Here is a 27304-nt window from a genome sequence, read left to right on the forward strand (position 1 = left end):
AGTACAAACCATTTTATTTGGCTTTAGCCAGCAGAACATTCTTTGTAATGGGCAAAAATAAGTGGAGACAACATTTCAATTATAATCAATAAACCTCATGTACTACACACAGCACAAGGACATTAGTAAGCAGAACTGCTTTGAGCTTACAAAGTGTTTGTGCTGTACAATGTACATTAAACCACTCTGGGAGCCCAAGCAAAGATGTCTATAAGATGTTGGTTCATGCTTTGGGCAGGTAGGATCTCCAGCCAGCGCGAGGGTGGGGAAACCTCTGCATTGCACCCAGTCTCATGCTGTAGACATTCCTGCTTACCAGTCAGTTCAAAATCCATCACCAATTCGCATTCATGCCACAGCAAGCAAAGTAGTCCAGTGGCACTGCTCCATCCTGGATGGAAAGAGACAAAGGAGATCAAGATCAGAAATACAGTGACTTGCAGGAAAGCACCTGTCTCTCAGACATTCTCCTGCTTTATGCATTAGAGCTGTATGCTCCAGTTAAGTTTTCACCATCAAAGAGCAAGACACAAACCACAGAACATCAATTACATTTCTATTTTAGAAATGCATATCCTTTCTGCTAGCTCTTCTTCGGGTGGGCAAATGGTGATTCTGGGAAACAACCCCTGCTTCACAAATTGATCACCACTCATTTTTAGGAACTCTTGCCTAATATAAATCCAGAATTGTGATCCATTCCTCCTTGGGGGATGCAATGCTCAGGAACAAAAAATGCTTCCAAAATCTCTGTCTTTAAAATGGAGCAGCTATTTTAAGAGAGGAAGGATATCTGGATATCCTGGTATCTGGATAACTATGCCCACAGATGGCAGTTTAGGTTGTAAGCAAGAGTCAGAGGTGGCTAAGGGCATGCTTTGTGTCCATGGGACAGGAAAACTGTTTGCCTCCTCAGCAGGAGAAGCTGCCCCAGGATTATTTCGTGTGAGCAGCCCTGAGAGCTGACAGGTAGCCAGGGCCTCTTACCCTCACAGGCCATATTGGTCAGCCGTCTTTTCTCTCTGCACACTAGGACACCCCAGTGTCCTGCTCACCCCTCACAAATTTTGTGTCCACGTTTCCTGAGCCAGGCAGGACAAGGAAGCTGTCTGGTTTTCTTTTAGAGCACTTCGCTATGCACAGGGCACAGCCAACGTGCAAGCAAATGAACTGCAGGAACACTGTAAAGTCCTTGATTTAATGGGACCAGGAATGTGTGTAGCAGCTGCAGAACTGACTTTAGGCATGGGCAAAGGTGGTTTTCTAGGACAGCAAGGCAGCCATGGCTCTGCTGCTCATTTTACCTACAACAGAGCCCTGGAGAGATAAGCTAGCTCTGCTGCCAAGAGGCAGTGTGGAATGGCTGCTCTGAGACACAAACAAAGCACCTCTGTGTGGCACATCTCACATGGCACAGGAGTTGTCCACCTCTACTGGACTTGCTGACAGATCAGCAACCTGGCAGCAAAAGGAAGAAATTTCTGCAGTTCTTTTATGCTACAACCCAGAAGAAGCAAAACCAGCCCTGGATGGGGATGTGAAAGTGCCACTACAGTGTCTTGAGGAAAAAATGGTGTCTAGTATTTATGCAGAGAAGGGTGATCTGAACTAGAGGGAGGAAGTACCGACCAGACAGGTATGTTACACTGTCCATTCAAGAAAGAATGCAGTAACCAAACAAATTATAAAGGTAAAAAACCAACCACCACCACTACCCTGGGGGCCCCATACCTGGGTAAGAGTTGTGACACTGGGACTTTTATTTCTGCTGCACTAGTGCAAACAAGTGTAGTGGCTCTGGTCTGCTGGTGTACCTCTGCTGTACTCAGGTCTGAGAAATACCATAGGATGACCCATCAGGTTGCCTTTTTATTCTTTCAACAGAGGGAAAACACACATGTTGTAGATTACAAAGAAAAATAATTAAGCATGCAAAGTCAAAAACATACATAGTGGAAAAGGCCAATATGAAACTTGCAAATGCAGGCTGATTTTGTCTCCTCGTGCCTAACTCGGTGTGATAAGGACTTTAATTTTACAGCCATCAATTCATTTGCATATGGGACCTCAGCCTTACTTGGTGCACTGGACAGGCAGTGCTGAGGCAGCAAGCAAGTGCTCAGTCCTTGCTTCCCTCCCACACACGCAGAGAGCCAAGGCCATACCCAGAGCATGCTTCTCAGCTCTTCTGCTGGTAAAAGAATGACTTGTTTTCTTCTGAGCATTTTTCACTCCCACAGGGAAGTGTGTCTCTGCCGTGTGAGGTGAGCAGGTGCTGTAGTCTGCTGCAGAGGTAGAGGACTTACACGTAGACAGCTTTTGGCCAAATGTATTCTTATATTTTTCAGGGGATCATTTGAAATGCTTAAGGCCTGATTCCACTGATAATACAATTTTATTTCGCACTCAGTTCTGAAAATTAATTCTGAGGTTGTCAGCTCAGGTGTAAGAAAATGAGGAAGAACCAGTGAGTGATTGTAAGCAACCGGTTTAAGTGACTTGCCTAGTATTACGTTGGTCTGAGGAGAAAGACAGCAGTGTCACTGCTTTTAAACTCTGTGTGTGTGTGTGTGTCACTGCTTTTAAACTCTGTGTGTGTGTGTGTGTGTGTGTTTTCACACGCTGACTCTGTATATACAGAAGAGCAGTGGTAATAAATTCAAACACTTGAAAACTTTGTGTCAGGTCATCCAAAAGAAAACCTGAGATTTGCTTGTGAGATTTTATGGATCGTGTACTTAGGAACTGACTACAGTTGGGTTGCCCCTGGCATGGGACATTCAAGAACCGTGTTTTTCAGTTGCAACCAAAGGAATTAAAATCTTTCTTCAGAAGTACTGACTAGACAGAGGTAAACTTCTCAAAGTTTACTTAGAGAATTAAACTTGGAGTTACTTGGAGTGTGATGCTTTCAGAAACAATAAATATCACAATATTGGTGATCCTTTTGAAAGTGCTGGTAATAGTGCAAGGCTTGGCGATTCTGCTATGTAAGACAATAACTTTAAGTCCTTACTGGTCAGTGGATCTGACCTCTACCACTATTTATCAACCCAAGCACATACCAGTTCAGGTATTCAAGTCAGTGTCAAAGATGCTGAGCAGTCATAGTTTCTTTTGACAATAACTAGTGTATTGCATGCTTAGTACTTCTGGTTTTTGGCTTCAGAAGTCTTGTAATAAGTACCCAAATGTAAGGGTCTACAGACTGCCAGTGGATTGGATTGAAAAGAGTAGCAAGTAGCAAGGAGCTGTAAGTGCTGTCCAGTCTAGAGGAGAGCATGGATAAATCCAAATCAAAATTAAAAACAAAACCAACTTTCCAGTTCAATTTGTCTAGACATGTTGGTGTTTTCACCATCCCTCTGCAGCTGAGGTGGTGGTAACTTCCAGCAGGAGGATGGTCAAAGCACTAATTTCTTAAGTTGCGGAGACTAAACTCAAAGAAGGAACAAAACCCCTGCACATTTATGCCTCAGCTGTAGATAATGAACACCAATGTAACCTTCCTTCGCAGTGCCGCATGCCAGACTTCCCATTCAACCTTCATGCTATGCGCTACATGTAACTTTGTGATGCCGCTGACTGTCCCTGGGCTCCTGAGTTTTTGGCAAAAGGGGATGAGTCAAAATGATTAATGTGGGAAAGCCATACTAATCAGCACTGTTGGAAGGTAGGCCTTAAGCCTTGAACATGCTGTTGCCCTCCCCTCTAAGTCAAGACCCCATTCTTGGTCAGGACAGCAGAGTTTTGGCTGAGCAAGAACTGCAGAATGAAACCCTGCAGCAGCAGAGCCTCCCTCAGCACCAGTACAGGCTTACGTGAGCCACTGAGGCACCTTTACTGGTAGGGCTCAGGAGGTCATGCTGCTCCCATCCTATCCTGCCAACATCCCCCTGTGGCATGCCTTCTGCATCGTACTGTGGCAGAGAAGCTGTGCAGAGCTCTCCATTTATATTGATCTAGCCCTTTGGTTAAATTATTTTTCCTTCAAAATGGCATTTTCTTGGTTTCAGTCCTTGACTGAGGCTTCTGCAGTTGCGTGCCCTCAGCTGCAACAGCTTGTGTCAGCAGCAGACACAACATGCCAGAGGGGGAGAACTGTGGCTAACAGCCCTCATGTTGATGTGTTGAGAAATGTGCTCTTGAGAAATTTTCCCCACAAGCTTCATGTCTACTTATGATTCTCCTCAAGCTCCAGGAAGGTCCCTGGCGTTGGTTTCCATCAAATGTGCATGTGAAAACATGCAACCTGTGTGTAAGACATAATGATATCAGAGAACTGATCACTATAGGAGAACTTTTATGGAAACAAAATAACTGGGGAAAAAAGAAGACTAGGCAAGGGCCCGCTGAAGGCTATTAAACAGAAAGGTATGGAAGCAGCTTCTGACTCTGAAGATCCTTAAACTGCTGACGGCTGGAAACTGGAAAGTATAACTGGGAACGCTCACTTCGTGCATTCCAATTTTTACATGTTGCCATCAGTATAGCATGCTTTGGTACCTTTGGTCTGACCCATTTTTATGTGACCTCTTATTGACTCAACCAAAAAGGGCAGATCAGGTCTCAAGTGTAATATCACCCCTAACACACTCAGCAAAGTAATGGGTGATGGCTAAGGGACTAGTTTCACCTCACATCTGAAAGTTGTATCCAGACCATTTTTAGGTATCACCCTCTTGTTAACATCCCACTGTGATTGTCATTACTAGATCAACTCATGCTAATTATTTTTCCCTTGTGGCCAAGCAAACCTTTTCCCATTTTTATTCTAGCTGTTACTTGCATTCCCATGGTATCTAAATACACTGATCTTAGCACTGGAAGTGTAGTGTGTTAGCATGGTAAGAAACATTCCTTACTACAAGGAGCTAAGAGCATAATGTAATATAAATTACAGCAAAGGGTGTAAGAAACACAAGGCAGGAAAGGAAGAGGAGAGAAAATTGTTCTGGTAACAACATGTACTTCCAAACTATGTGCATAATTAGGTAGTTTAAATGTCTAGTGGGTTTGGGGATTTTTGTTCATGTCATTGTTCTGCTCTTTATGTAATTATGTGGTTGTACTTCACTGCATGGTGGTAAGCAAATAACACTAAAAAAACACACATGTCTGACAAGCAACGTAACAGTGATATCCTTCTGCTGAGTCAGATGCTCAGTTTCAAACTTACATAACTGGGATGTATTTCCATATTCCCTCCCTTCTTTCATATGCATGAAGCACATACAGAAAGAAGGACTGCTGCAAGGCTGCTCACAGTAGCTTAGTGCGGAAGCCTCAATGTCGCAACTGAAATATGAAAAATATCTTAACATCTCCACTGGGGAATAATTAAAGACTGCATTAAGTCAGCAAAGCAGGGTCTGCTACCAAGTGACATTGGAGTCCATATGCTGCACAGAAGCATGCTGAAACTTTTCTGTTTTGTGGAACACTCAGTAAATAAAAAATACGGCCAAACAGTAAATAATTTCCTCATTTTCAGAAAAGTAATTTTAAATACACAGGGAAAGAAAATTTAATTATTGCAGAAAATCTAATTATTGCAGCATTTCAGTGCCATTTTCTGACTATAACTCTGGTATGTTCTGTGATTTCTCAGGCTGTTATTTTCTGCAACGGTATGGCGTAAATGTCTGCTAAAATCCCAGAGCTCTAGCACATAAAACTAATTTACTAGAGACTTCATCTGGCAAGTAAGCATTTACATCTATAGCAGAAATATTGGTAGTGTATTTAGAAATAAGTCAAGTGCCAAGAAAATGAAGTTTCATGTTCACAGATGTCACGTTCCTCATTGACTATTTGAACCTACAACAGATGTACGTACAGCTTCAGCCCTGTGGATTGTATGCTCTCAAAGTTGTAATAATTTTTTGTTTAAAATGAAAAATAGGTACAAGAAATACTGAAAGAAAAACATAAATTAAGAAACAAAGACCAAAGAGAAAACAAGAAGGTGACAAACACAGCAAGTTAAGTTAAACCAAATGTATGTGTTTGTAGATAAGGTGATTAGATGAGCTACCTGAGAGATGCAGGTTCAAATCATGTCCGGCAGAATAGGAAACTGAACCTCCTCCCATTTCCTGGAGGACTGCCTTTACCGCTGGGTTTCTGGATAACAGAAAATGTTTAAACACAAACCATGTGATTTCTTTTCTAGCTTACATTTAGGTTGAACAACATGTTTTGTTTGATACAAGTGTGGGGTTTTGATCCCCCATCCCCCCCCCCCCCCCCCCAAACAAGGAGAAAAGAGTAACATTTATTTTGGCTGTCTTCTGAATTACTTCCCTCCCTCTTATTTGGCTCCTCAACTGAAGAAGCAATTATTCACACAATCCTATACCCATTCTCCATTGACCTACTTTGAGCAGGGTTCCACATCCACCTGGGTTTAGCAGCCACAGCAGCAGAAACAAATTCAGCTAGTAAGTCCTGTAAGCCACTTGTAACATTGAAAGTCTTCGTTCTGTGCCTCAATCCATGAGGAAGCCTTCTCCTGGACAAACTGTCAAGATACAGAATGGATAGGTGGTTTGCAAGATGGGTAGAAAACTGGCTAACAGGCTGCAGTCAGAGGGTGGTGATCAATGTTTTTTACTCAGGCTGGCAGCCTGTCACAAGTGGGGTCCCCCAGGGATTGACACTGGACCCCACGCTGTTCATCTTCACAAATGATCTGGGTGATGGGACTAAAATTACCTTCACCAAATTTGCTGATGACACTAAACTGCGTGGTGAGGTTGACAGATGAGAGGGGAGAGCTATCATATGGAGAGACCTGGACAGGCTGGAAGAGTAGGCTAGGAAGAACAGTACAAAAAGTTGAACAGAGAAGTGCAAAGTTGGGATGATATAAAGAAAGAGCCCAGTACAAGCTGGGACCTGTGTGGCTGAAAGGGACCTGGGGGTCCTGGTGGACAACAAGGTGAACATTAATCAGCAGTGTGCTGCTGCAGCAATGATGGCAAATCAGATCCGGGGCTGCATCTACAGGGGTATTACTAGCAGGGATAGAGACGTGATCATCCCACTCTATTCAGCACTTGTCAGACCACACCTGGAGTACTCTGTCTGGTTCTAGTCCCCACATTTCAAGAAAAACATGGACAGACTGGAGAGGGTCCAAAGAAGGGCCATGAAGATGATCAAAAGAAAGACAGAAGGAGTTAGGTCTTATCTCCCTGGAGGAGAGAAGGCTGGGGTGGAGTGGGGATGGTGTGACCTGATCACATAATTCCAGTATTTGAAGAGTGGCTACATGCAGACAAGCGTGGGCTCAAAGACCCCCCTTTGGCACACCTCCAGCACACAGACCTTCAGAAGGAACCCTGAGCAGACCCAGCTACTGTTTGCATTGCCAGCAAACATGCAATGCCATGCAGTCCTAGGAGGACACACTGGCACTGTTAGAAATGCCCTGGGGGGACGCAGGCAACTGGTCTAGGCAGCGCTCCATGCTCATGCAGCTCGTAGAGAGCATATTTAGCGCAGTATTGTTTCTCACCCGGTGGACACCGACCTCGTCAGCCCACGTGAATAAACACACGAGCCCCTCCCTCTTCTCGGGCCACGGGCTAAGGGCCGGGCATGGACTTAACGGCTGAGTGTGAGGAGGTGCCTCGGGAGCGGCCTCATGGCTCCCTGAAGGCTCTGTGACCTTGGCGACTCACGGCTGCAGCACGGCAGACGGGACACACCAGCCCGGCCGCTCCTCGCTGCGCCTCGGCGCCCCCCCGCCGGCGGCGGCACCGGGAAGGAGACAAAGACGGTGGGGGCTGCGGGGACAGGCGGTCGGCGAGGAAAAGGCTGCCAGGGCGGGGGCACTGGGCCGCACCGGGCCGGGCCGAGCCGAGCCGGGCCGGGCCGGGCCTTCCTGGGCGGCCTCCCGCGGGCGCGTGCCCCGCCGGCCGTTGCGCCACCCCGCCACCGCGCGCCCGCCGCCTTCCCCTCCCCGCGCCCTCAGGCACCAAAGAGCAAGGAGAGGGGGGCGGTGCTGGGCAGCCTCGCGGCGCGGTGACGGGCGCGCTGGCCGGCCAGTCGCTGCTCCTGTCGCCGCCCGATGGGCATGCCTGCTGGCCCATCGCCTCGGCGGCTTCCCCCCCTCCCCGACGCGGAGCCAATCGTGGTGCTGGTGACCGGCGGGGAGGCGTGACCCGCTCCCGGCGCGGCGCGGGGAGGGGTGTGTGCGGGGGGACAGATCGCAGAGCATCTTTGGGGCTCGCCGCCGCCGCTGGTAGGCTCTGTCCCCACTCACTCGTCGCCTCCCCCCGCCAGTAGCCGTCCCGTCCCGCTTGCGGCCATGTCGTCGCCGTCGTCTGGAGAGCGGTACGAGGAAGAGGAGGAGGAGGAGGAGGAGGATGGCGCCTACGAGAGCCAGGCCAAGCGGCTGAAACCCAGCGCCGCTGCCGAGGAAGGCGAGATCGAGTACAGCGGCGCGGAGGAGAGCGAGAGCCGGCGAGACAAGCCCCCCGCGCCGCGCGGAGGGGGCTTCTCGGGCGGGGTGAGGGACGACGCGGGGGCCGCCGGGGTGGGGGCGCCTTCCTTCAGAATACTGCGGGGGGGGGGGGTGGGGCTGCGAGCTGCCTGCCCCGCCCCACCCCCTCCCATGGGGCGAGGCTGGTGACGCCCCCCCCCCCCCCGTCTGTTTATGGGTTGCAGGGGGGGCCCTATCCCCGCTGTTGCGGGGAGGGAGCCCCAGCCCCGCGGCCTTCCCAATCCTGGAACCCGCTGGCCCCTCTCCCCCGGGCATGGAGACGCTTCCGGTGGGGGTGCGGTTCTACCCTTCCTCGTCCCCGTGGTCGGAGAGCGGGAAAGGCGGGGAGGGAACCAGGCTGGATCCTGTCTTTCTCTCCCTGTTCCCCGCGACAGGCGTGCTCAGGGTGCACGGGTAATTGTTTCTTACCGTAGTTGCCTGGGGAAAGGGGCCGAGCTTGCAGTCTGCTAGATGTACGTGATTTGGATTTTGTTCTGAGACTGTGTCTGTTCCGTGGGCAGCTTGTTGCCTTTTGGGATATTGCCATTGCAAGTTTTGCGCTTGCCCTGTTGCTGAGTGTAACTATAGAAACGTAGACCGGGGGAAGTAAGCGAGGCAGAGGGTTTCTTTCCATCTGTTTTACCCTTGTGTCTGGCAGCATACGGCGAGAAGGCTGATGATTGCCTCCTTTTAAAATTAATTTGTATTTCTACCTTCTCCCTCCCCCACAAACAACGCTAATAAGCACGTTGGTTCACTAAATTTTTTTGCTACGTACTTTTTATTCATGAATTTGTATCTAAGTATCAGGATGCTCACGGACCCATAAATTTGGGCTAACAATACTCTCGTGTCTGCCGTTTGATTTCTTAGCTAATTGTCCAGCTGATTGTGACCATTTTTCTTCTTGATGGGTCTTTCTGTTTTTTACTTGAAAAAGCAAGATCAAGAAAACATTGATTTAATGGCAGCCCTTGAAATTTAGAACACCTCTGTTTCGCGATTTGTTCAAATGAACTTGCTTAGCACTGGGATAAGTTAATGAGAAAGCATTTGCTGTTACCATCTCTTCATCAGTTAAACCTCTTGATGGAGAAGAGTACCCTCTACATTAGTACAAAAGTTCCCTGATAAACTGCAACAAAGATACATCTCTGGAGAGAACTATTTTAATTTTATAGTTTCATGCGATGGAGCATTGTCTCTGTCGCAATCACGGCTTAGCAACGTGGTCTTAAAGGCCAGTTCTGATGAAATCCATATGGTTGCTTAAGTTATCTTGAAATTTTGTCACGTACATCACAGTGTTTCAAGTAGGAATAAGATACTGCTCTTGAATTTCCTCTTTTCTGCAGTATTTTGTGAAATCAGCTATTTATTTTTCTTTTTTCCCTTTCATTCTGGGTTCTGGCTCTGATTGTCTTCATGTTGACCTCAGTATTTCAGTTTATCCTAGTTAATGTACAGGACACAATTGCCCTGCCCCTTTAGGTAACGAGAGCATGGAGTATGTCTGTAACTTTACATTTTGGTTTTCAAGGATGGCATGTGTTGAATCTTGTGAGTAAAGAAAGTGAAACAAATGTATAACAAGTCAAGAACATGAGGATTTTCAGGCAGCTTGTTGTGTCAGTTACAGTGTACCTCAAGGAGGTGCATGGTCGCTGACACTGATGAACAAAACTGTATTCACAGGTCCACTACTGGAGAGACAGAAGTTGTCTTGATAATAGAGATCAAGCTAGTTTCTTAAGAATAAGCTATAACATCAAGTGGATATACGAAAAATGACTGAGTGCTTTTGTTAGTAATTTTATGTAGGTCTTTTAATAGGAAAATGCGAGCATCTATTAGTTAATGTGATTTGTAGGTTTTTTCTCTAATCAAAAAAAAAGTGCAGGAAACTTATTTATTCTGTGACATATCTTATTAATTTCTCTCCAGGGAAATGCTCTTAGCTTATTAAAGTTGCATGTGGTTCAGGGCAAAGACACAAGATGAAGGTAGGCTGAGAAGAGGGAAGAAGTGTCCTGGGTTGCTCAGAAGAGAGCAGAGAAAGGAGTAAGTGAAGATGAAGTAGGAGGAACTATACAGAATGGAGAATTAGAAGGAGAAATGGGAAAGTGGATGACCGGAGTAGAAAGAGTGGTAGCCTCACTTTTTTTTTTTTTTTCCTAACATGCATCCTAGAATATCAGTGGATGGGTACAGTCATATGGATTATATACTCTCTTTGTATGAAAGCTGTTTTGTGGTAGGACCCAGCTAGCGGTTTGGTGGGGTCTCCCTGCTGGGCTATATTTATTATTGTGGCATTCTCCTGTTCCTCTGGGATTGCTTTGTTGGGCTGAATAAGCCTCTTAATTTTTGTGGAGTTTTTTTCAGATGGGTGCCTAGAAGTATGTGAGATTCAGATGGGGAAAACCAGAATTTGTTTTGGTCTTCCTGTTTTGCATTCATGTGGACACTCCTCATAGCCCAGAGGTGTACCCTTTTCCTCATGGTTCACCTCGAGGCTGAGGAGCATGAAGAACCAGGAACAAATCAGGGTGTTGGCTGGGGGAGGAGTAGGAAGTTGTCTTGCAGAAGTATTCTGTAGGGGAGAGTATGATTGGGAAGAATGACTTTTACAGAGGCAGTGTTGAATGGTGGTGAAGCCTTGGCAGAGGAGTCAGAATTGCAGTGTAGCAGAGGGTCAGAACACTGGGAGAATGTGGGTTTAAGAGCTGCATTTGAGGGTGTTTGGAGGGTCGTTCAGCACCATCCCCTCACTTCCTTAAATTTTGCTTTCATTGATTAATGTTGTATTGATATGACCTGTATTTTCTGTAGTATCCACCTGCCTCATTGTCTTTGACTTACCTGTTCCTAAATATTTGTATGAAGTAAGGAAGATCTATTATCCCCGTTCTTACAGTTGGGCAAGTGAGATGTGGTGTCTAAATACACAAACATAACTACAAGCTACCACAAGGTAAGATTGGGATGTGAATTTGCAGCTTGGCTACTCTGATGTAGTTGCCTGTGTGCAGTTGTTGCTTTGTGGTAAATGGAAGGCAGCTCACTTCACAATGCAATTGCTTTGTGTCTATCACAGGCAGTTGTGGTAACAGTAGCTAGACAATGCTGAGTTCAGATCTTGACCTGTTCTGCAGCAACTTGTTCATACATCCATTTCTTAAATGAAGTACATCCTAGGAATTGGTTATGGAGTAAGTGTAAGTCATCCTCCCTCCTTTGTCCTCCATCAAAAAAAGTAACTGTTACCTTCAGGCTAGTTCTTCTTCCAGCACCTCAGGTTGAATCTCCTGATGATGCTGAGTGTTGTGTGGGGTTTTGTTTTGGGATGTTGTTTAGTTTTTTTTAAAAGGGATATTCAGATTTTTACAGAGCAGAGAGGAAAATAGAATAAAATAGAGTATTTCAGTTGGAAGGGACCTACAACAATCATCTAGTCCAACTCCTGACCACTTCAGGACAGGTTCAGAATTAGCAGAACAGGCCAGGGTGCAGGTATTCCATTCTGTAGCAGTTGTAATCATTGAAAGGACACAGTGATAGAGAGTGCTAGAAAGAAGCATGCATTAAACTAGAGAAATGATACCCAAAACTCCACGTCCAAAACACAGTTAATTGCCAGGTAGCCTTCCAGAATATGGGATGTCATTAACCTTAACCCCTTTTTCCTGCCTAGCCCTTCCTCAGCCCCCCCCAAACCAACCAACAACAATAAAAAAACCCAGGATATACAAAACTGGTATATTCTACTGCCATGAAACCTTAACTTTGTCTTGTTTGCTTGGTTCTTCTGAGACACTGTCTTACTTCACTCACTGTGTCCTGAAAAGCTACAGGAATTCCAAATGGCATGGAGAGAGGCGTCTCCTGTACCTCTGTAGGGAAGAGGCAGAACTGCTCAAGTCAGGCAGGTGTGATCAGCAGAGGTGATGCACAACAAGGCAAACAGCTTTAAGTAATGCCGTCATTGTGTACTACAACTAGTGGTTGAAGAGCCGGCATGAAATGCTGTGTATCTGCTTATGAAAGTCTTTTGTCATCAGACCATCCCCAGTGGGCAGAGCTGAGATTATTGAGATTGTTGTGTGCTTTCACCTTGCCTTTATAGTGTGGTAATTTTAGCTACTGTTGACATCCTGCAAGGCAGTTGAATGCAGATCAGTTCATAGTTAGGCATTAATGAAGTTTTGGGCACTTAGATATCTAATAAGCAACCTGTTGGGGCTTTCCCCCCCAGTTCTGTCGTATTTATAAAAGCAGTTTCAGAGCATTTAAGAGGGATGCAGCAAGAGGAAAAAGTTGAGAGTGAATGAGATAATCTGAATGGTGAGAAAAAAAATAACAGTATATTTAGGTACCTGGGGGAGAGAATATGAAGGAGTAGTGCAGTAAAGAGAAAAAAAGAGATGGAGGAGGTAAGCAGACAAATGGTAAAGGAGCAGATGATCCAAAAAAGGTGATACAAACCAATAGAACTAAGGTTAATATACTGACTGTAAAGTGTCTGGAGAAGGGATAAAGGACACATTTATGTGCAAACAGTTGGTGAAAAATTCTCTAATCTGGAGTTGGTAAGCAAGAGAGACATCATCCTAGAGCCTGTGATGACTTTCTTCTTTTTTGGAGTGGCAAAACATAAGTTGTTAGCAAGAAACCAGTGATATATTTAAAATGTTTAGAACTATGTAGGTCACCAAAGAATGGATGTTAAAATGCTACAGCCGTTCTTTGAAGTTGCTTCTGTTGCAGTCTTATGTATGTGAAGCAGTGTGTTTGTGCTTCATCTGCTTGGTTATGTCAGTACTTCCCTTCATGCCTCAGCTCTCTACAGAAGCTTGGTTTCAATGTTAACTGTTTTTATGTTTCTCACTTCTTTCTTGAGGGGAAAACTTTTCTGTCCTTGTTACTGGTCTTGAGCACTTAGAAAGGAAGTCTGTTTCCATTATCTGTTTAATAATTGCATTTTCTGTTCAGCTAATGATTCTTCAAGAAATTGTTATTGAGCTTTCAAAAACGCTTAAGCCGTATATATTAATGGGTACAGCAGTAATGTTAGTTAATCTGTTCTCCTGACTTTGGTGGAGTGCAAGTGTCGTGCTGGAGTTTTGCATGGGACTTTTGTGCCATCCTGGGAGTTGGGAGTTACTGAAAGACTCCTTTGTAAGCAGAGAAACACTGGTGGTGGTTAATCGGTATGCGAGCAGATGCTTTGATGTAACCTTTGTCTGTGTGCCAGCTGTAGCACGTGTAGTTTTCAGGATACTGTGACCGTGAGACCTTGGTCGAAATCCTCTGTTTTTTCACCTCTGGGTAAAAATTATGGCAAGCAGTTGGCTAAGTTGCATATGTTCTGACCTTAGCTGTGGAGATGCTTTACACTTAGATGTGTGTGATTTTTTTTTTCATGTGGTCTAGTGGTTCTATTTCTCCTTTTAGAGGAAATCAAGGATCATTCTAGATTTGCTTGATACTGCAGCTGGGTAGCTGCAAAACTTGTTTGACGATAATATGTATGTCTGCCCTTCATGAAGACTTTTTTTGCACTCAAACATATGCCTGTGGCACATGTTCATGTCTTTCACCAGTATGCTCTCTGAATGTTAATTTGCAGCTTCCTGGCTCAGGACCGATTTATGTTCGGTTCTTGTGCTGCTGTTCACTGCCGCTGCTTAGAAGCAATTTTAAGTAAAACAGAGACTTTCCGATCTGGCCATTTACAACCTCAATGTTTTATATGTATAAATTAGTTTATGAAATGCTGTGTAGGTAAGTCCTGAATTTCATAGCAAGAGACTGAGATTTCACTGTTGTGTGGGTTTTTTTGTTTGTTGGGTTTTTTATTATTTTTTTATTCCATGCTGCTTGAGTTTCTGCATATTACTACAATAGCAGCAGTGTTAATGACTTTTGATTCTTGCTAAATCTCCTACTATACAACACCCTACTAAAGGATGCTTTCTGTATGGTTATGGGAGAAGGAAATTTGGCTTGGAAAGCCAACTATCTCTAACTACAAAAGAAAGCAAAATTTTTATTTGCTGATGGTTCTGAGAATAACTCCAGTTGCACAATTATAGACACCTGTATATGTGCATATAACTCATGTATAATGGATTTGAAGATGCAAGTATAAAAATCTTTGAGAGCGTTTGTACTGTTAGAAGGATTTATATCTTTAGTAGGCAAGCTTAAATGGACTGCTAATAAATAAAAATACAAAGAGGTGTGCATGACAAAGAAACATGAACTGAAACTGTAACAGAAGATTGAACTGGGAAGGGGAGGGGGAAATATTGTTCCATTATGTTTCCCCTCTGAAAAGCTTGACATGATGTATAGGGGTGCTAATTAAGTAAGGTAGGTTCAGTGAGAAAATCATTGCTTGTATTTGCCATCTGATTAGATGGAAATATTTTTAGGTGAGATTTCTTAAAATGCATTAAAGAAAACAAAAGAAAATGCATGCTGCTAGCATTAACTGAGTTCTTAATACAGTAACAAGTATGCAGGGCAATGAGTAACTGATTTAATAATTTCCGATTGTTCTGTAGACTGTAAATAAAGGTGCCTGCTATCTTAGCACCTAGACTTTGCAGGAAAAACTGGTAATTAATGTTAGTTTTCTTTTGAAGGTTTCTTTAGGTGCTTCTCTCAGCTTTGAAAACTGTTTATGGGGGTAAAGAACGCATAAGCTGAAAAGAAAAACCTCTGTGTAGTTCTGTTCATTCTACAATTGCATAAGTATTTGCAGTTCAAAGCATTAACCTTTCATGAGTACTTTGATCACTGCTACTGCTGTAGGCCTCAGCTGGTTAATTCAGGATATATAGTATCTTATACAAATATCACTAGTGGTGTTTTCCCACAATTGTCACAGCTCTTCTTCAAAGAAAAGTGTTGCCACTTTAAATGCTTTCATATTACAAATGAATAAAATGTAAGCTAAGCTTAAAAAATTACACAGACTGTTATGATGTCTGACAGTCTGAAGTGCTGGCTTTTGGTTGAAATGGAATGGTCAAATTATCAATTTAAAGAAAAAAATACATAATTGTTTTGGAGGACCTGTGTATAGGAATTAAACACACAAGACTCAATTTGTAGTTATCTGCAAAGTATTTTTTCCATGAATCTGTAGTCCAAACAGATAGGGAAGAGAGGAATGTCTGTAGCAGTAGTAGCAATCACTGTGGTTACTTAATTACTGGAGTTGAATGTTCCTTTGTGCTACAAATGAGAATCTCTCTCTAGTTCCAGAAAATACTAACTAAATCTTACAAAAAAGTGAAAAATCGACAAGACTTGATCTGTTAGATCGAACAGGTGGATGTTGTTGCTAAATTTGAATACATCAACTTTAGACTGCTGTTACACATATGAAATCTGGGTGCTGGTAATTACAGTGTATTTTAGTGTGCCCTTCATTATCTCTAATCTTGCTTTGATTATCTCTCATTATTGCCTTACATAATTTCATCCTTTTTTTTACTCCCCAAAATTATAAGGTAAATTTCAGCCCTACTTCAGGCTTTGCATGGGAAGATGATCTGATTCCAACCCGAATTATTCAGTCACATAGAATGGAGACTGTCTGAAATCATAGCAGTAGCTCTGAAAAATGTTTATAGTGGGAATTCTGTGTGCTAATATATGACAGCTGAATCTGTTAATGGTAGTCAGCCTTGGGGTGAAACGAGAGCATGCCCATATGTAAGAAGTTGCAGGTTTTTAAAAACATGTATGGAGAGTGTTCAGAATTAGAAGGGAGGGTGGGTTTATTTCAAGTATAGTACAGAGCTGGCATTTTCTTGTGTTGTGGGTCACAGCTTTATGTACATTAGAAAAATAATCAATTTTCAGTTTACTGGTGGCCCTTGTTTGTTCTTGCTTTTTTATCCCCCCTGAGCCTGTCCCAAACAAATATTGGCATAAACAAACAGGAAGAGTATCAGAAATATTTTAGCTATTGTGCATGTCCAAGTATTTTGGGTTTTTTATGCTTTTAACAAATAGGGTGGAAGACCTCCTGCAATTCAACCAAGTGTTAAATAGGCTTGTCTTAATATTAGAAAAATTTGCCTGTGCAAACACATTAATTAAATCTGCAAAGCGTTTTATTTTAAGTAGACTTCAGCAACTGAACTTGGCAATCTGTTTGGAAAGAAAAGTGAAATTATTTAAAATAGTCTTGGATTGTACATTTAGATGGCTGTTTCTGGACCCAGTGTAGTGTCTGCAAAATATTTAATTTTAGTTAATGATAGCAGTATTCCTTGTTCTGTGTTGAATTTTAAAATGTCGTTTTGTTGCTAGGATGCTGGGGGAAGTCATCACAAAGTCTCTGTTTCTCCTGTTGTCCATGTCCGAGGGCTGTGTGAATCAGTTGTGGAAGCAGATCTTGTGGAAGCTCTTGAAAAGTTTGGAACCATATGGTATGTCAAGCAGTATAAAGTCACGTCACTGGACAAGTTGGGAGCTTTATTTAAAAGTCTCTTGGACCTCTTTAAATACATTATGATAGCCATTTGAAATCCAGAACTTAGTTAATAGTAAAGCATAAAGATTTTCTAGCTGTGTGAAGATTCTGTGTTTCTGTACCTGACAAGTCTGGTCAAGCAGAGTTACACTGTCTGCATGGCCTAGTGTCTGCTGCCAGACTTCAGTAGCACAGCTAGTCCTGGCCTTAATATGAGCTGTAGCTAAACTGGATTGCAGAACAGCGTGAGAGTGGTTGTCTTGATAGAAGTAAATACACCAAAAATAAGGATGGACCACAGAGCAGATGATGCTTTTTCCTGTGCTTTCGTGTGGGAGGAGTGCTTGTGATACAGTAGGACCTTCTGAATGAGATGGTTATTCAGAGGAAGCCCCTTCAAAGGTCATATAATGTAAAGATTCTTCATCTGTGAACAAAATTGTAAAGGTGAGTGGGTAGAGCCAGCTTATTCTGGGGTTTGAGTGCTGCTTTTTGGAGACATGCATTTCTTTTCAAGTAGATGCATGTATTGAAGTCAAATAGGGTTCTGTAAATAGTAGAATAGTGTTTTTCACTGCCCTATTATTGAAATAATTGAATAATACTTGTACCAGTATCTTAAAATAAATAAATAAAATGAAGTGAGCATAAGCTTGTTCAGGAGTACAAACAGGTATATTTTAGCCTGGGAGTTTAACTTCTCAAAAACTTAAATCAGCTGACAAAGCTTCTTGAGTTTGTGTATGTCTGAATTTGGTTAACTAGAATACTTCTGTTTATTTCCTCTAAGGTAGTTTTGTGTCAAAAATACTATTTTAAATTTCTTAGCAAAAGCAAAGATGTTTAATGTGTCAACTTTGAATGTTTTATAATTTGCATTTACTTTGATCCTTCACCTTATAAATGGCTTTAGCAAGTTTTTTTTTAATACTATTGTACTTCTAGTAAGTTAATAAATGATTAACTGTTTGTTGTATTGGTTGGATATTTTTATGCATTAAACTTTTTCAGGAAAACAACTGCTTATTATTTACTTATCTTACAGCTGCATTTCTTTAGTTTGTGCAAATGCTTTTGAAATGTGTTGACTAGGTTTGGGAAGCATGAGCAGGGGGACCTACCTTCCTTTTATGTCCTTGTTAGGAACTGTTTAGAAAAAACATATCATATATGACAGTTATAGGACTTTGGACTTGTTTTGAGTAAGCATGTAGGAAAACTTACTGCAATGTTTCTCTTGCCAGCTATGTCATGATGATGCCATTTAAGCGCCAGGCTCTGGTGGAGTTCGAAAATGTAGAAAGTGCGAAGAAATGCGTAACATTTGCAGCAGATGAACCTGTATACATTGCTGGACAGCAAGCCTTTTTCAACTATTCAACAAGTAAGAGGATTACTCGGCCAGGGAACACTGATGACCCATCTGGTGGAAATAAAGTTCTCCTGTTGTCAATTCAGAATCCTCTCTACCCAATTACAGTGGTATGTTTCTTGGTTTTTTTCTTTTATTATTTAAAAAAAAAAAAAAAAAAAAAGGCAGGGAGCAGCAATCTCTGTTATGTTATTTCTATTGTGTATTATTTTTAAAAAATTGTACACTGTTAATTTGAGTCAGAAATTAAATTCACCTACCAAAGCTTTACACTGTTTTCGCTTAAGTAATGTGCATGTTCTGGAAAAAAGGTTTTTTGAGATGATTCAGTCTCATACAGGTATTTTGCAATACATTTGAAGGATTTTGAAATGTTTAAGTTGCTACATGCTTCTGCAATATTTCCAACTGTGTTGCCACAACATCAGGAACGTCATTTAGCTTTTAGGCTCTGCGTGGTGTATGTTTAAATAGCAAGTAATTTTTCCCGTAGGAGGGGTTGTTTTTATTGCAGTCCTTCATTCTTAAGTATTTCCTTTGTGGAAAGTTGAAACCTTCATCTGTTGATGATCAACTCCAGTTTCATGGAATCTTTCTCACTTATTTGGGCTGATATATTTTACTTTTTAGTATTTCAAGTCTTACCACATATACAGTTACATCCTAATTTATTGCCATCTACTAATGGCACATATGCATGTTTTTTTACTGATAAAGATATTTTTTGCTAGTATTTAAGTGCATGTTTTCTCATGCATTGAGTGCTTAATATTTTTCATAGAGATTTTTATAGTACATGTTGAATTGCACAGAAATATTTCAGGAAAAATTTGAAGTCTGCTTTAAGCAGACTTGTAATACTGTGATACAAGCATAAGTTATTTGTTCTTAGGGAAATATATAGGACAGTATGGATCGATCAAAGTGTTTGGGTCATGTGGAACCATATAACTTAATGCATGTATTGTTTAATGTGCCATATATCACGTTAGCAAATTGATTGAAGCTTAGTACTCCTGAAATTACTTCAAGTAGTCACTTCCATATCATGCTTTTTGCTTCGCTGTATTGTGAATATCGATAGGTTTTTGCCTGTTGATTCATTAGTGGATGATGAATTTTCTTTCTCTTGCCAGTTTTCTTTATAGAAAAGCGTGGCAAGGTATGAGTTTCTTTTCCATCAGTGTTTAAAGATATACCTGCTTTGAACTGTGTGAACAAATCCACTGATGAAGTTAGTGTTCTCTGCATGTGACTATAGTACAACTTTGGAAACCACGTTTCATTCACACGTTTTAATTTTGGCTTGCATGAGCAGCTGAGTTGAACGTAAGTGCTCGAGGAAATTGATAGCAGAAGCATTGTTCTGCACTTGGCCAGTGGGTTAAAGAAACAATTAATTTAAGAATGCCTCAGGCAAAATCTACATTATTTAAAAAAAAAAACACACCACCAAAATCCGAACAAAAAACCAAACCAAAAACCCACAAAGCCCAGCACTACCTCTTCCTCTTCAACACTTTTCTCTCCTTAAATTTGAACTACACTTAGACAAAATACATGAAAAATTGCTATGAGTTTTAAGTGGCAAGTCTGAATAACTGCAATAAACTGTTCCAGAGTTCTTAAGTGCTCTTCTTTCAAAAGAAGATTTTTGCAGAGAAATTGGTCTGCTTAAGAGCATCTTGTAAAAGAAGCTAAATTGTTCTAAAATTTTGCTGCAGCTTATTTCCTTCATTACAATTGTGACCTGCTTCTTTCCTAGCAGAATTTTTTTAGAGGGGTGTGGCTGTGAAGGACAAGAAGGGCAAATTAACTGTATTTAAATCCTAATTGCTTTCCACCCCTTTGTGATGGGGGGATAGGTGTTTTGAAAAAGTTGCCTAAGGTGTCCTGTGTAGGCCTTTGAAGTTCTGTTTCCCAGTTTCCTTATCTGGGGGCAGAACTTTGTCAGGGATTTGTACGTAAGAACAGACAAATCTTATAAAAATGGACAAATTTGTCTGTTCAAACAGACCTTCTCAAAGGGACCCCTGTTACTGTCTGTTCCGCTATACCTCTGCTGTTGGCTCTTAGTTCTCACCCTCTAAACCTTCTGTATATGCATGAGGAAGGTGCATTGGCAATTGAAACGTTTTAAACTTAACTATCAACTTCTGAGATTAGGTTGCTGTACCTTTTTTATGATATTTAGTATGTATATAATGCTAGTGTTAATATTTTATTTAAAACATCCCATGTTACTCTTATCTTGTGAATCACTTGATTTGGTAATCAAAAGTAGCTGAATTTTAAAAAAGAAAAAAATCAAGCTATGTGTGTGCCTGCTGGCTAACAACTCTGATGGTATTTTGAGTACATTTTACATTTTTGAAAGACAACTTTTTTGATTAAATGGCTGTGAAGAAATCTTTTGAGAGACAATTGTGAAAGTAAGTCATATGCCTGAAAATTAATGTCACCTGGAGCTGGAAAGTTTTCAGGACTCTTCTCCCAAACAAGAGGAGATGAAGGGTATCTGTTTGTGCTATTGCGTGTGCATAGAAAATATGCTTACGAATGATCTTATATACCTATAGATCTTACTTTTTAGGGGTGCTTGAATCCTTTCTAAAAATGTCTGTCCATCTTCTGAAAATCTTAAGGTTAACAGTCTCCTCTGCATGCTTCATTCAGTGCTCACTCACTGTCTCCAGTGTCTGGAGCTGTCCCTGAGCATGGACAGTGTTTTTGGTTTGTTGTGGGGTTTTTTGTTTGTTTTTTTTAGTGGTAATATGCCCATATATTAATGCTTATGGTACTTTATGTAAGCCAGGAGTTACACCACTGCAGCTGCAGCCAGCAATAAGACATTGTATTTTTCTATTTTCTTCGGGGGGGGTGGGGTGGGGGTGGGGGTGGTCGTGGTATGTGGGGATGTGTTTGTTTTGTTTTTAAGAAATCCAGCATGCCCCTCACCCTTTTGCCTCCCAATTGCTCCACTATTCTGCAGAACATAATAAATACTGTACCTACTTCCTTTCCCCCTTCTCCCTCTTGTCCCCCAAATAAACCTGAGGATCTTGGAATGAGCATTTTGGAAGTATTTGGTTTAGATATAAAGAAAAGAAGGGAAAAATAGACTGAGGCACTGAGATGTCAGTGCCTTTGCCTGCTAGGTTCAGCTATGAAGCTTGCTGTCTAGTAAAACTTATATGCTTTCAGCTGTTTGAACATGATCTAACAGGTGAATTGTTTCAAGAAATGACAGTTCCTGTTTGTTCAGGTTCTCAAGCCTGAGTCTTGGGAATTCTGAGTATGCATGTATAATCACTCTTAAACCTACTTTTCTTGGCCAGATTCATGCTGGAGTTGAGTTTCTGGTACCATGATGTCTGAATTGTTATGTGTAATTGACTGTTGTTTGAGATACTCCTAGCACCACGTCGTAAGCCTGGCCTGATGTGCAGTAAGGCGAGCTTTTCTCCTTATTCTTTGGTCTCCCTGCAGTACTGAAGATGGTCTTGGATTTTATTGGTTTCTTACAATATAGGCAAATCCTGGTGAAAGCAGTGTTAACAATGAGTTTTCATGAATCCAGTATTTCCTGTCAGAAGTTTTCTCTGCCTTAAGTGGAGAAGCTCAGCAACCACTTGTAGTGTCTTTGATTCAGGTGAATACGATTGAAATTCTCCTTTTGATAAGCTACCTAAGCTTACATCATAGATTACCACCTTCTGAAAATGAATGTGAACAATTAAAAATCCTTCAGTTGCTAGAGTGTAATGAAATAAAATGTGCTATAACTACAGCGTCACTTTGTCTCTCTTTGCTTTGGTAAAACTACTGCTGTGCATGCTTAAAAGGGATCACAGTTTGAGACATGGATGCAATTACTGGGTTTTAACACAGTTGAAGGTACTTGTTAAACTGATGTTTGAGTACTTCTTATAGAAGTTTTTTCCTGTTTTTCAGATTTGACTGCCTGTACTATATTAAACCATAAAAATGCTAATCAAAAATGTATAAATTGTATAGGGAAAACTATAAATGAAAAGTTAACAAGCCTTTTCTTTGCTCTTTGGAATTTAAATGCCAATGCAGGATAATGCTCTGTGGACCTAAATTGTTTGAAATTTCACATCTGACTAAAATTTTTTTTCTTCTTCCTTAGGATGTCTTGTATACCGTGTGCAACCCTGTTGGAAAAGTTCAGCGCATTGTTATATTCAAGAGAAATGGAATACAAGCTATGGTTGAATATCCTTTTTGAGTGTGATTTTTTTTTTTAAATTTTTTTTTCTCTAGGTTATTGACTGCAGATGGGATTTAACATGAGAATTTTAGAAAAATACTGTGTAAATTTGAGACCAAATTATTTTTTTAATTTCTATCTAAGACATGGTAATTTCTAATTTCTATATGTCTGTAAGACAAAATACTTACATATTTCATCTTTACAGGAAAATGACATTGTCAACAATGGTCTTGATAACTATGTTTATAGGTGGCCCTAAGGCTAATAATTGCAGACATGAAATACGTCATAGATTTGATAATGCATTATACACAAGTTTCATGGCGTTTGCCTGTGTTGATACTCAAGAAATGGGTAAGGGATTGCAGAGGTGCAGTTTGACTTCTCCAGACTCTTCTGCTTGTTTTACTATTCTGACTTTAATAAAGCATGAGACCAGCTTAGGCCTCCTTGGCCTGTTTATCCTATGTTGAGGAAATTCCCTGCTCTGTTATCCTACTGTTTACTGTATTTGTAGCACTAAGTTATACAAGGGATGAATGTTCAGAGTTGTTAATGTGTTACTGTGGTTTGCAAAGTCCAAAGTCTGGTATGAGTATGCCTTAGTTTATAAAAGCTCTGATAGCCCTCTTCCCAAAGACTGATTACTCTCAATTTCTGAGCTGTTATCTGGACAAAATTGTACCAAAATCTCAGAAATTCATTTGTGATTTCAGATGCTACCAATGTGGCAGGCTTTATTAGTGGGTCACTTCTGTAACATATGACTTAACTGGTGGCTGCATTGATGATTTGCCAGGCGAAAAGAATTACCCAACTTCCATGAAAGCAAACTAATTGCTGCTTATCTATGTAGAAGACTTAAACTGTATGTCCTAACAGACAATAGTTTGACTTACTGTGATAGTGTGGTGAGTTTGTGGTAAGCAGTGTTGTCTGGATAAGATGACTTGTACAGTTGGGGGTTATTCTGCATCTTGTGAAAGACTAGGGAAGTTGTGGGGAGGATCCTGCACATACTTGGAAACTACCATACTTCTGTCCTTTGAATTAAATTTTGCAACATGCCTTTTATTAAAAACAAAACCAACCAGCAATTGCAAGAGAACTCACAAATATGAGCAAAATACTGTAGCAGTGTAGGTAAACAGTTTGGGGGGAGGGGAAGAAAGTGAGCTTCAAGACAAGCCTTGTCTGAAAAGTTCAAAAATTTACTCAAATTTCAGTGCTAATTGCTGTACTCATTACTTTTGCAGATGTGCTCCAACAGTTCTAGCCAGTGTCAAACAATTTCTTAGAGGTCTGGGAAGCTTAACTTTTCTCACTCTTAAATTCCACAGTGAACCTGCATCACCTTGGAAGAAGTTGGGCTGCAGGAATGTGGTAAAACACAAGGGATATGCTGTTGATAAAGACCACTTCCAAAATGTCACTAAATTATATTAAAGGATGGTGCAAAATGTCTGGTCTGCTGCAGGGTTCAGGCTTTCTGTCACTATATGTTATTGAATGTGTGTAAGATCATGGATTGCCATGTGCCAAGGCTCAGGTACATTTTTCTGCTAGTCATAGAACTAATCTTAAAGTATGTAGAGGATTATGAAATAACCTTCATGTTGGAACCTGGTAAATGCATCTGCCTTGAGCAGTGGATTTAAAGCAATCTGCTTGTATTTTTTGATGCAAGGTGATTATTTGTTCATTCAAAGTATCTTCCTTAATTTTGTGGTTTTATTTGGCTAACAAGCTAAAAGGGCTTACTCTTTCTTAGTTGTTTTCGCTGTAAAGCAACTACTGAGTTCATGTTCTCCTTACCCACAAGTATCTAGCTAATGCTAGCTGTGAGCAGAGATGCGTTGTCTTAAGTCATGCTGCCTTGCCCCCAAGCTCTGATCCCTTCCCAAATGATGCAGCTTGAACTTTCCCTTCAAATATTCTCTAGGCTTGCTGGTAACTTTCTGTTGTCCTCTGATGGAAATTACTAAATCCACCAGAATACCCCCTCCCAAACAGCATAAGCTCAAAGCATAAACAAAGCTTGTATCTATATAATGCACACTAAAGAATTTACTAATTTATGAATGGTCTCATCGTGTGCTGCTTACATCTCAAAACTAGATGCTTAACATAAGTTGAACCCATAATATACTTGTTGGTAATTTTATATTAAAGTCTGTATAGAGTTCTTTTAACGTATGTAGTGAAATACCTGTAGGCTACAAAAATAAAACCATATCAGAAGAAAGGGATGTGAACGAGACACCTGGGGAAAAAAATCCTTAACATGGATGTGTATGTTTGAATCAGTGTTTTGTGCCCAGAAGGCGAAGGCTGCACTCAATGGAGCAGATATCTATGCAGGATGCTGCACACTAAAAATTGAATATGCAAGGGTAATGTTTGGACTTTCTCTTTTAATTGTACTAGAAAAGTATATATAATCAAGATGTAACCTTTTTCACTCTTACTTTATTTGAACAGCCAACTCGACTTAATGTCATTAGAAACGACAACGATAGTTGGGACTACACTAAACCATATCTGGGCCGACGAGGTAGGTTTTCCTATGTTATCACTGTAGATGTTTGACTATACTAATGACAATCCTTGACACGTGGTCAGGCTGTATGGCAATAGTCATTTCAAAGCAAGCCAGTGCTGCTGAAGGCTGTGTTGAGAAGCCAGGAAATTAACCCTGAGCCCTAGTGCCCCCTACTGCCGTGTGCTTGAGCCACTTAGTTCAACAAGGAGCCCACACCTGCAAGCACCTTCGCAGTTCTCAAGGACTTGCATTTCTCCAAGCAGCTCTCTCTCTTTGGAGGAGAGGAAACCTGGTACAGACTATTCCTTACAAACTACAAACTTGCACACTGCTTCTCCTTCGAAAGGACTCTTTTCCCCTATGTTGGACGAGGCATTAAGAAGGATAGAGGACTTCAGCAGGCTGACTCTACACTTCATCATGCACCACATCGGCATCAGCAAAAAAAAACAAACCAAACAAACAATAAAAACCCTCTGAAAAAATTCAGACTTGCAATTCACCTTGTCTGCATACTGCATGCACCACCACCACAAGTTTTTAAAGGAGGACACTTTCAGTACTTCAGATTTGTATGGGATGAATAACATGATAGACTGTACCCATTCTGTTCAAGTTTGTATGTATGCTGGTCTTATTTCCCTTACAATTATAACTGCAAAATTGAGAACCTCCAAAATTAAGAACCTCTCTTGTTGATATCATTGACATTGTAATCTTTTTATTACTTTCTGTATGTGAGAGTTGCATTCAGTCTTAACAGTGTAAATATTGTTTAGTAGTAGGGAAACTTAATCCTCATCTGTAGATAGATAGTTGGAACTGAGCAGTGCAGTATCAGATAGGTCCCCTCAGTTATATTTAAGTACTGAAATAGGGAGATTCATAATTGGAACAGGTATACCGTCTCTTAAGTACTCAGCTGTAAAAATTGCCAGAGCTTAACTGATGTCAGTGGAAACTGTGACTATATATGTAAAGACAAACTGCTGTGTAGACTAACTCCTGTAAAGTGTTTAAAAAAAAAAAAAAAAAATCTGTAACTATTGAGTACAGTGTTCAGTAACTTATGTATGATAATGTGTGCAATGTAAAGTTAGAAAAGTGAAGACTATGTGTCCAAGATAGAGTATCTACTTATCAAAGGCTATATGAGAACCAGGGCTTTGGCTGTCTCAAGTGATACGCACTTCCAAAGTAATACTGCAGAGACGCTGGGCTTGTAAAACTGTTGTACAACTAAAAACTTAGGGCATGAATTTTCAAAATGAAGTTCTTGTAAAAAGTTAACAAGGGAGCTACAGTATTGGTTGCAGCTTGTAGATTATGACTTTGTATTGGGATTCAATTTTTTTTTTCTCAAATTTCTGAGTTAAAAAAGGAATTTTGAAGAAACTCAAGGGCAAGAAAAAAATCTGAAGGTTTGAATTTGAAAAATCTGAAGGATTAATTTGACCCTTATATCTTTTGATCATTGCAGTGTTTGGAGGCTGACTTGTAACATTGTGCATGTAATTACATTATGTAATTGGTCTGCCGATAGATATGGCTATATGAACTAAATGTTCCCCAAGCTAGAGAAAACAGTGGAAAATGAAAAACTTAAGATAGGTACAGCTTGCTCTTTCTCAAGATTTCTCACTCTCTTGTTTTTCTTTTGTTACTTTGATGGTCTGTCTCTATTTTCTATACATCACTATTACACATAAGAGAAAAAGAATTTGACTTGTATTAGATATATATCTATATATCATGCTATACTCTATATTTACTGTGGCCCACATCCATTTATCTAGAAAATGGGAATATAAATTGTTATAATGAACACTGAAATGTACTTCATAAAGCAGGCGTCTAGAGAAATTTTGCCTGTAAAGTAATCCCTTTGGATTATGAAGTATTTCTGCTTCAATTTACTCTTGCAGCAGCATTGTTTGGCTTTGAACTTAACGTGACCCAAACTGTAGGGATCTGAATGCAGCAAACAAGATCTTAGCCCAAAGGAATTTCTCTCTGAGGGGAGGCATGCTGATATATCCTTTCAGAATTTCACACCCCCCCTCAGATCTTAGGAAGGAAATGCATTTGGCTAATGATTTTTTTTTCTTAAAGAACTGTTTTTAGTTCTTTTTGGTAACAAATTACAGACTTCCCCATAGTCTTTCTCC

The 27304-nt window shown here is 41.1% G+C and overlaps 2 protein-coding genes across 2 annotated transcripts in view; one reads left to right on the forward strand and one right to left on the reverse strand.

Moving 5' to 3' along the window:
* LOC141941458 (uncharacterized) lies at positions 1-8317 on the reverse strand. Its single transcript, XM_074864234.1, has 3 exons — positions 7689-8317; positions 6381-6523; positions 1-391 (listed from the first exon to the last, which is right to left on the reverse strand). The coding sequence occupies exons 1-3, from the start codon at positions 8225-8227 to the stop codon at positions 177-179; spliced, it is 897 nt and encodes a 298-aa protein (XP_074720335.1). The 5' UTR covers positions 8228-8317; the 3' UTR covers positions 1-176.
* The window catches only part of HNRNPLL (heterogeneous nuclear ribonucleoprotein L like), a 27315-nt gene continuing 8197 nt past the window's right edge, over positions 8187-27304 (forward strand). Inside the window, exons 1-6 of the mRNA XM_074864233.1 lie at positions 8187-8518; positions 16823-16941; positions 18230-18467; positions 22511-22596; positions 24891-24987; positions 25076-25148. Of these exons, the coding sequence (XP_074720334.1) occupies positions 8318-8518; positions 16823-16941; positions 18230-18467; positions 22511-22596; positions 24891-24987; positions 25076-25148 (814 nt within the window). The 5' untranslated portion in view covers positions 8187-8317. The remainder of the gene's footprint in view (positions 8519-16822; positions 16942-18229; positions 18468-22510; positions 22597-24890; positions 24988-25075; positions 25149-27304) is intronic.

Source organism: Strix uralensis, chromosome 3 (assembly GCF_047716275.1).
Source record: "Strix uralensis isolate ZFMK-TIS-50842 chromosome 3, bStrUra1, whole genome shotgun sequence".
Lineage (NCBI taxonomy): Eukaryota > Metazoa > Chordata > Aves > Strigiformes > Strigidae > Strix > Strix uralensis.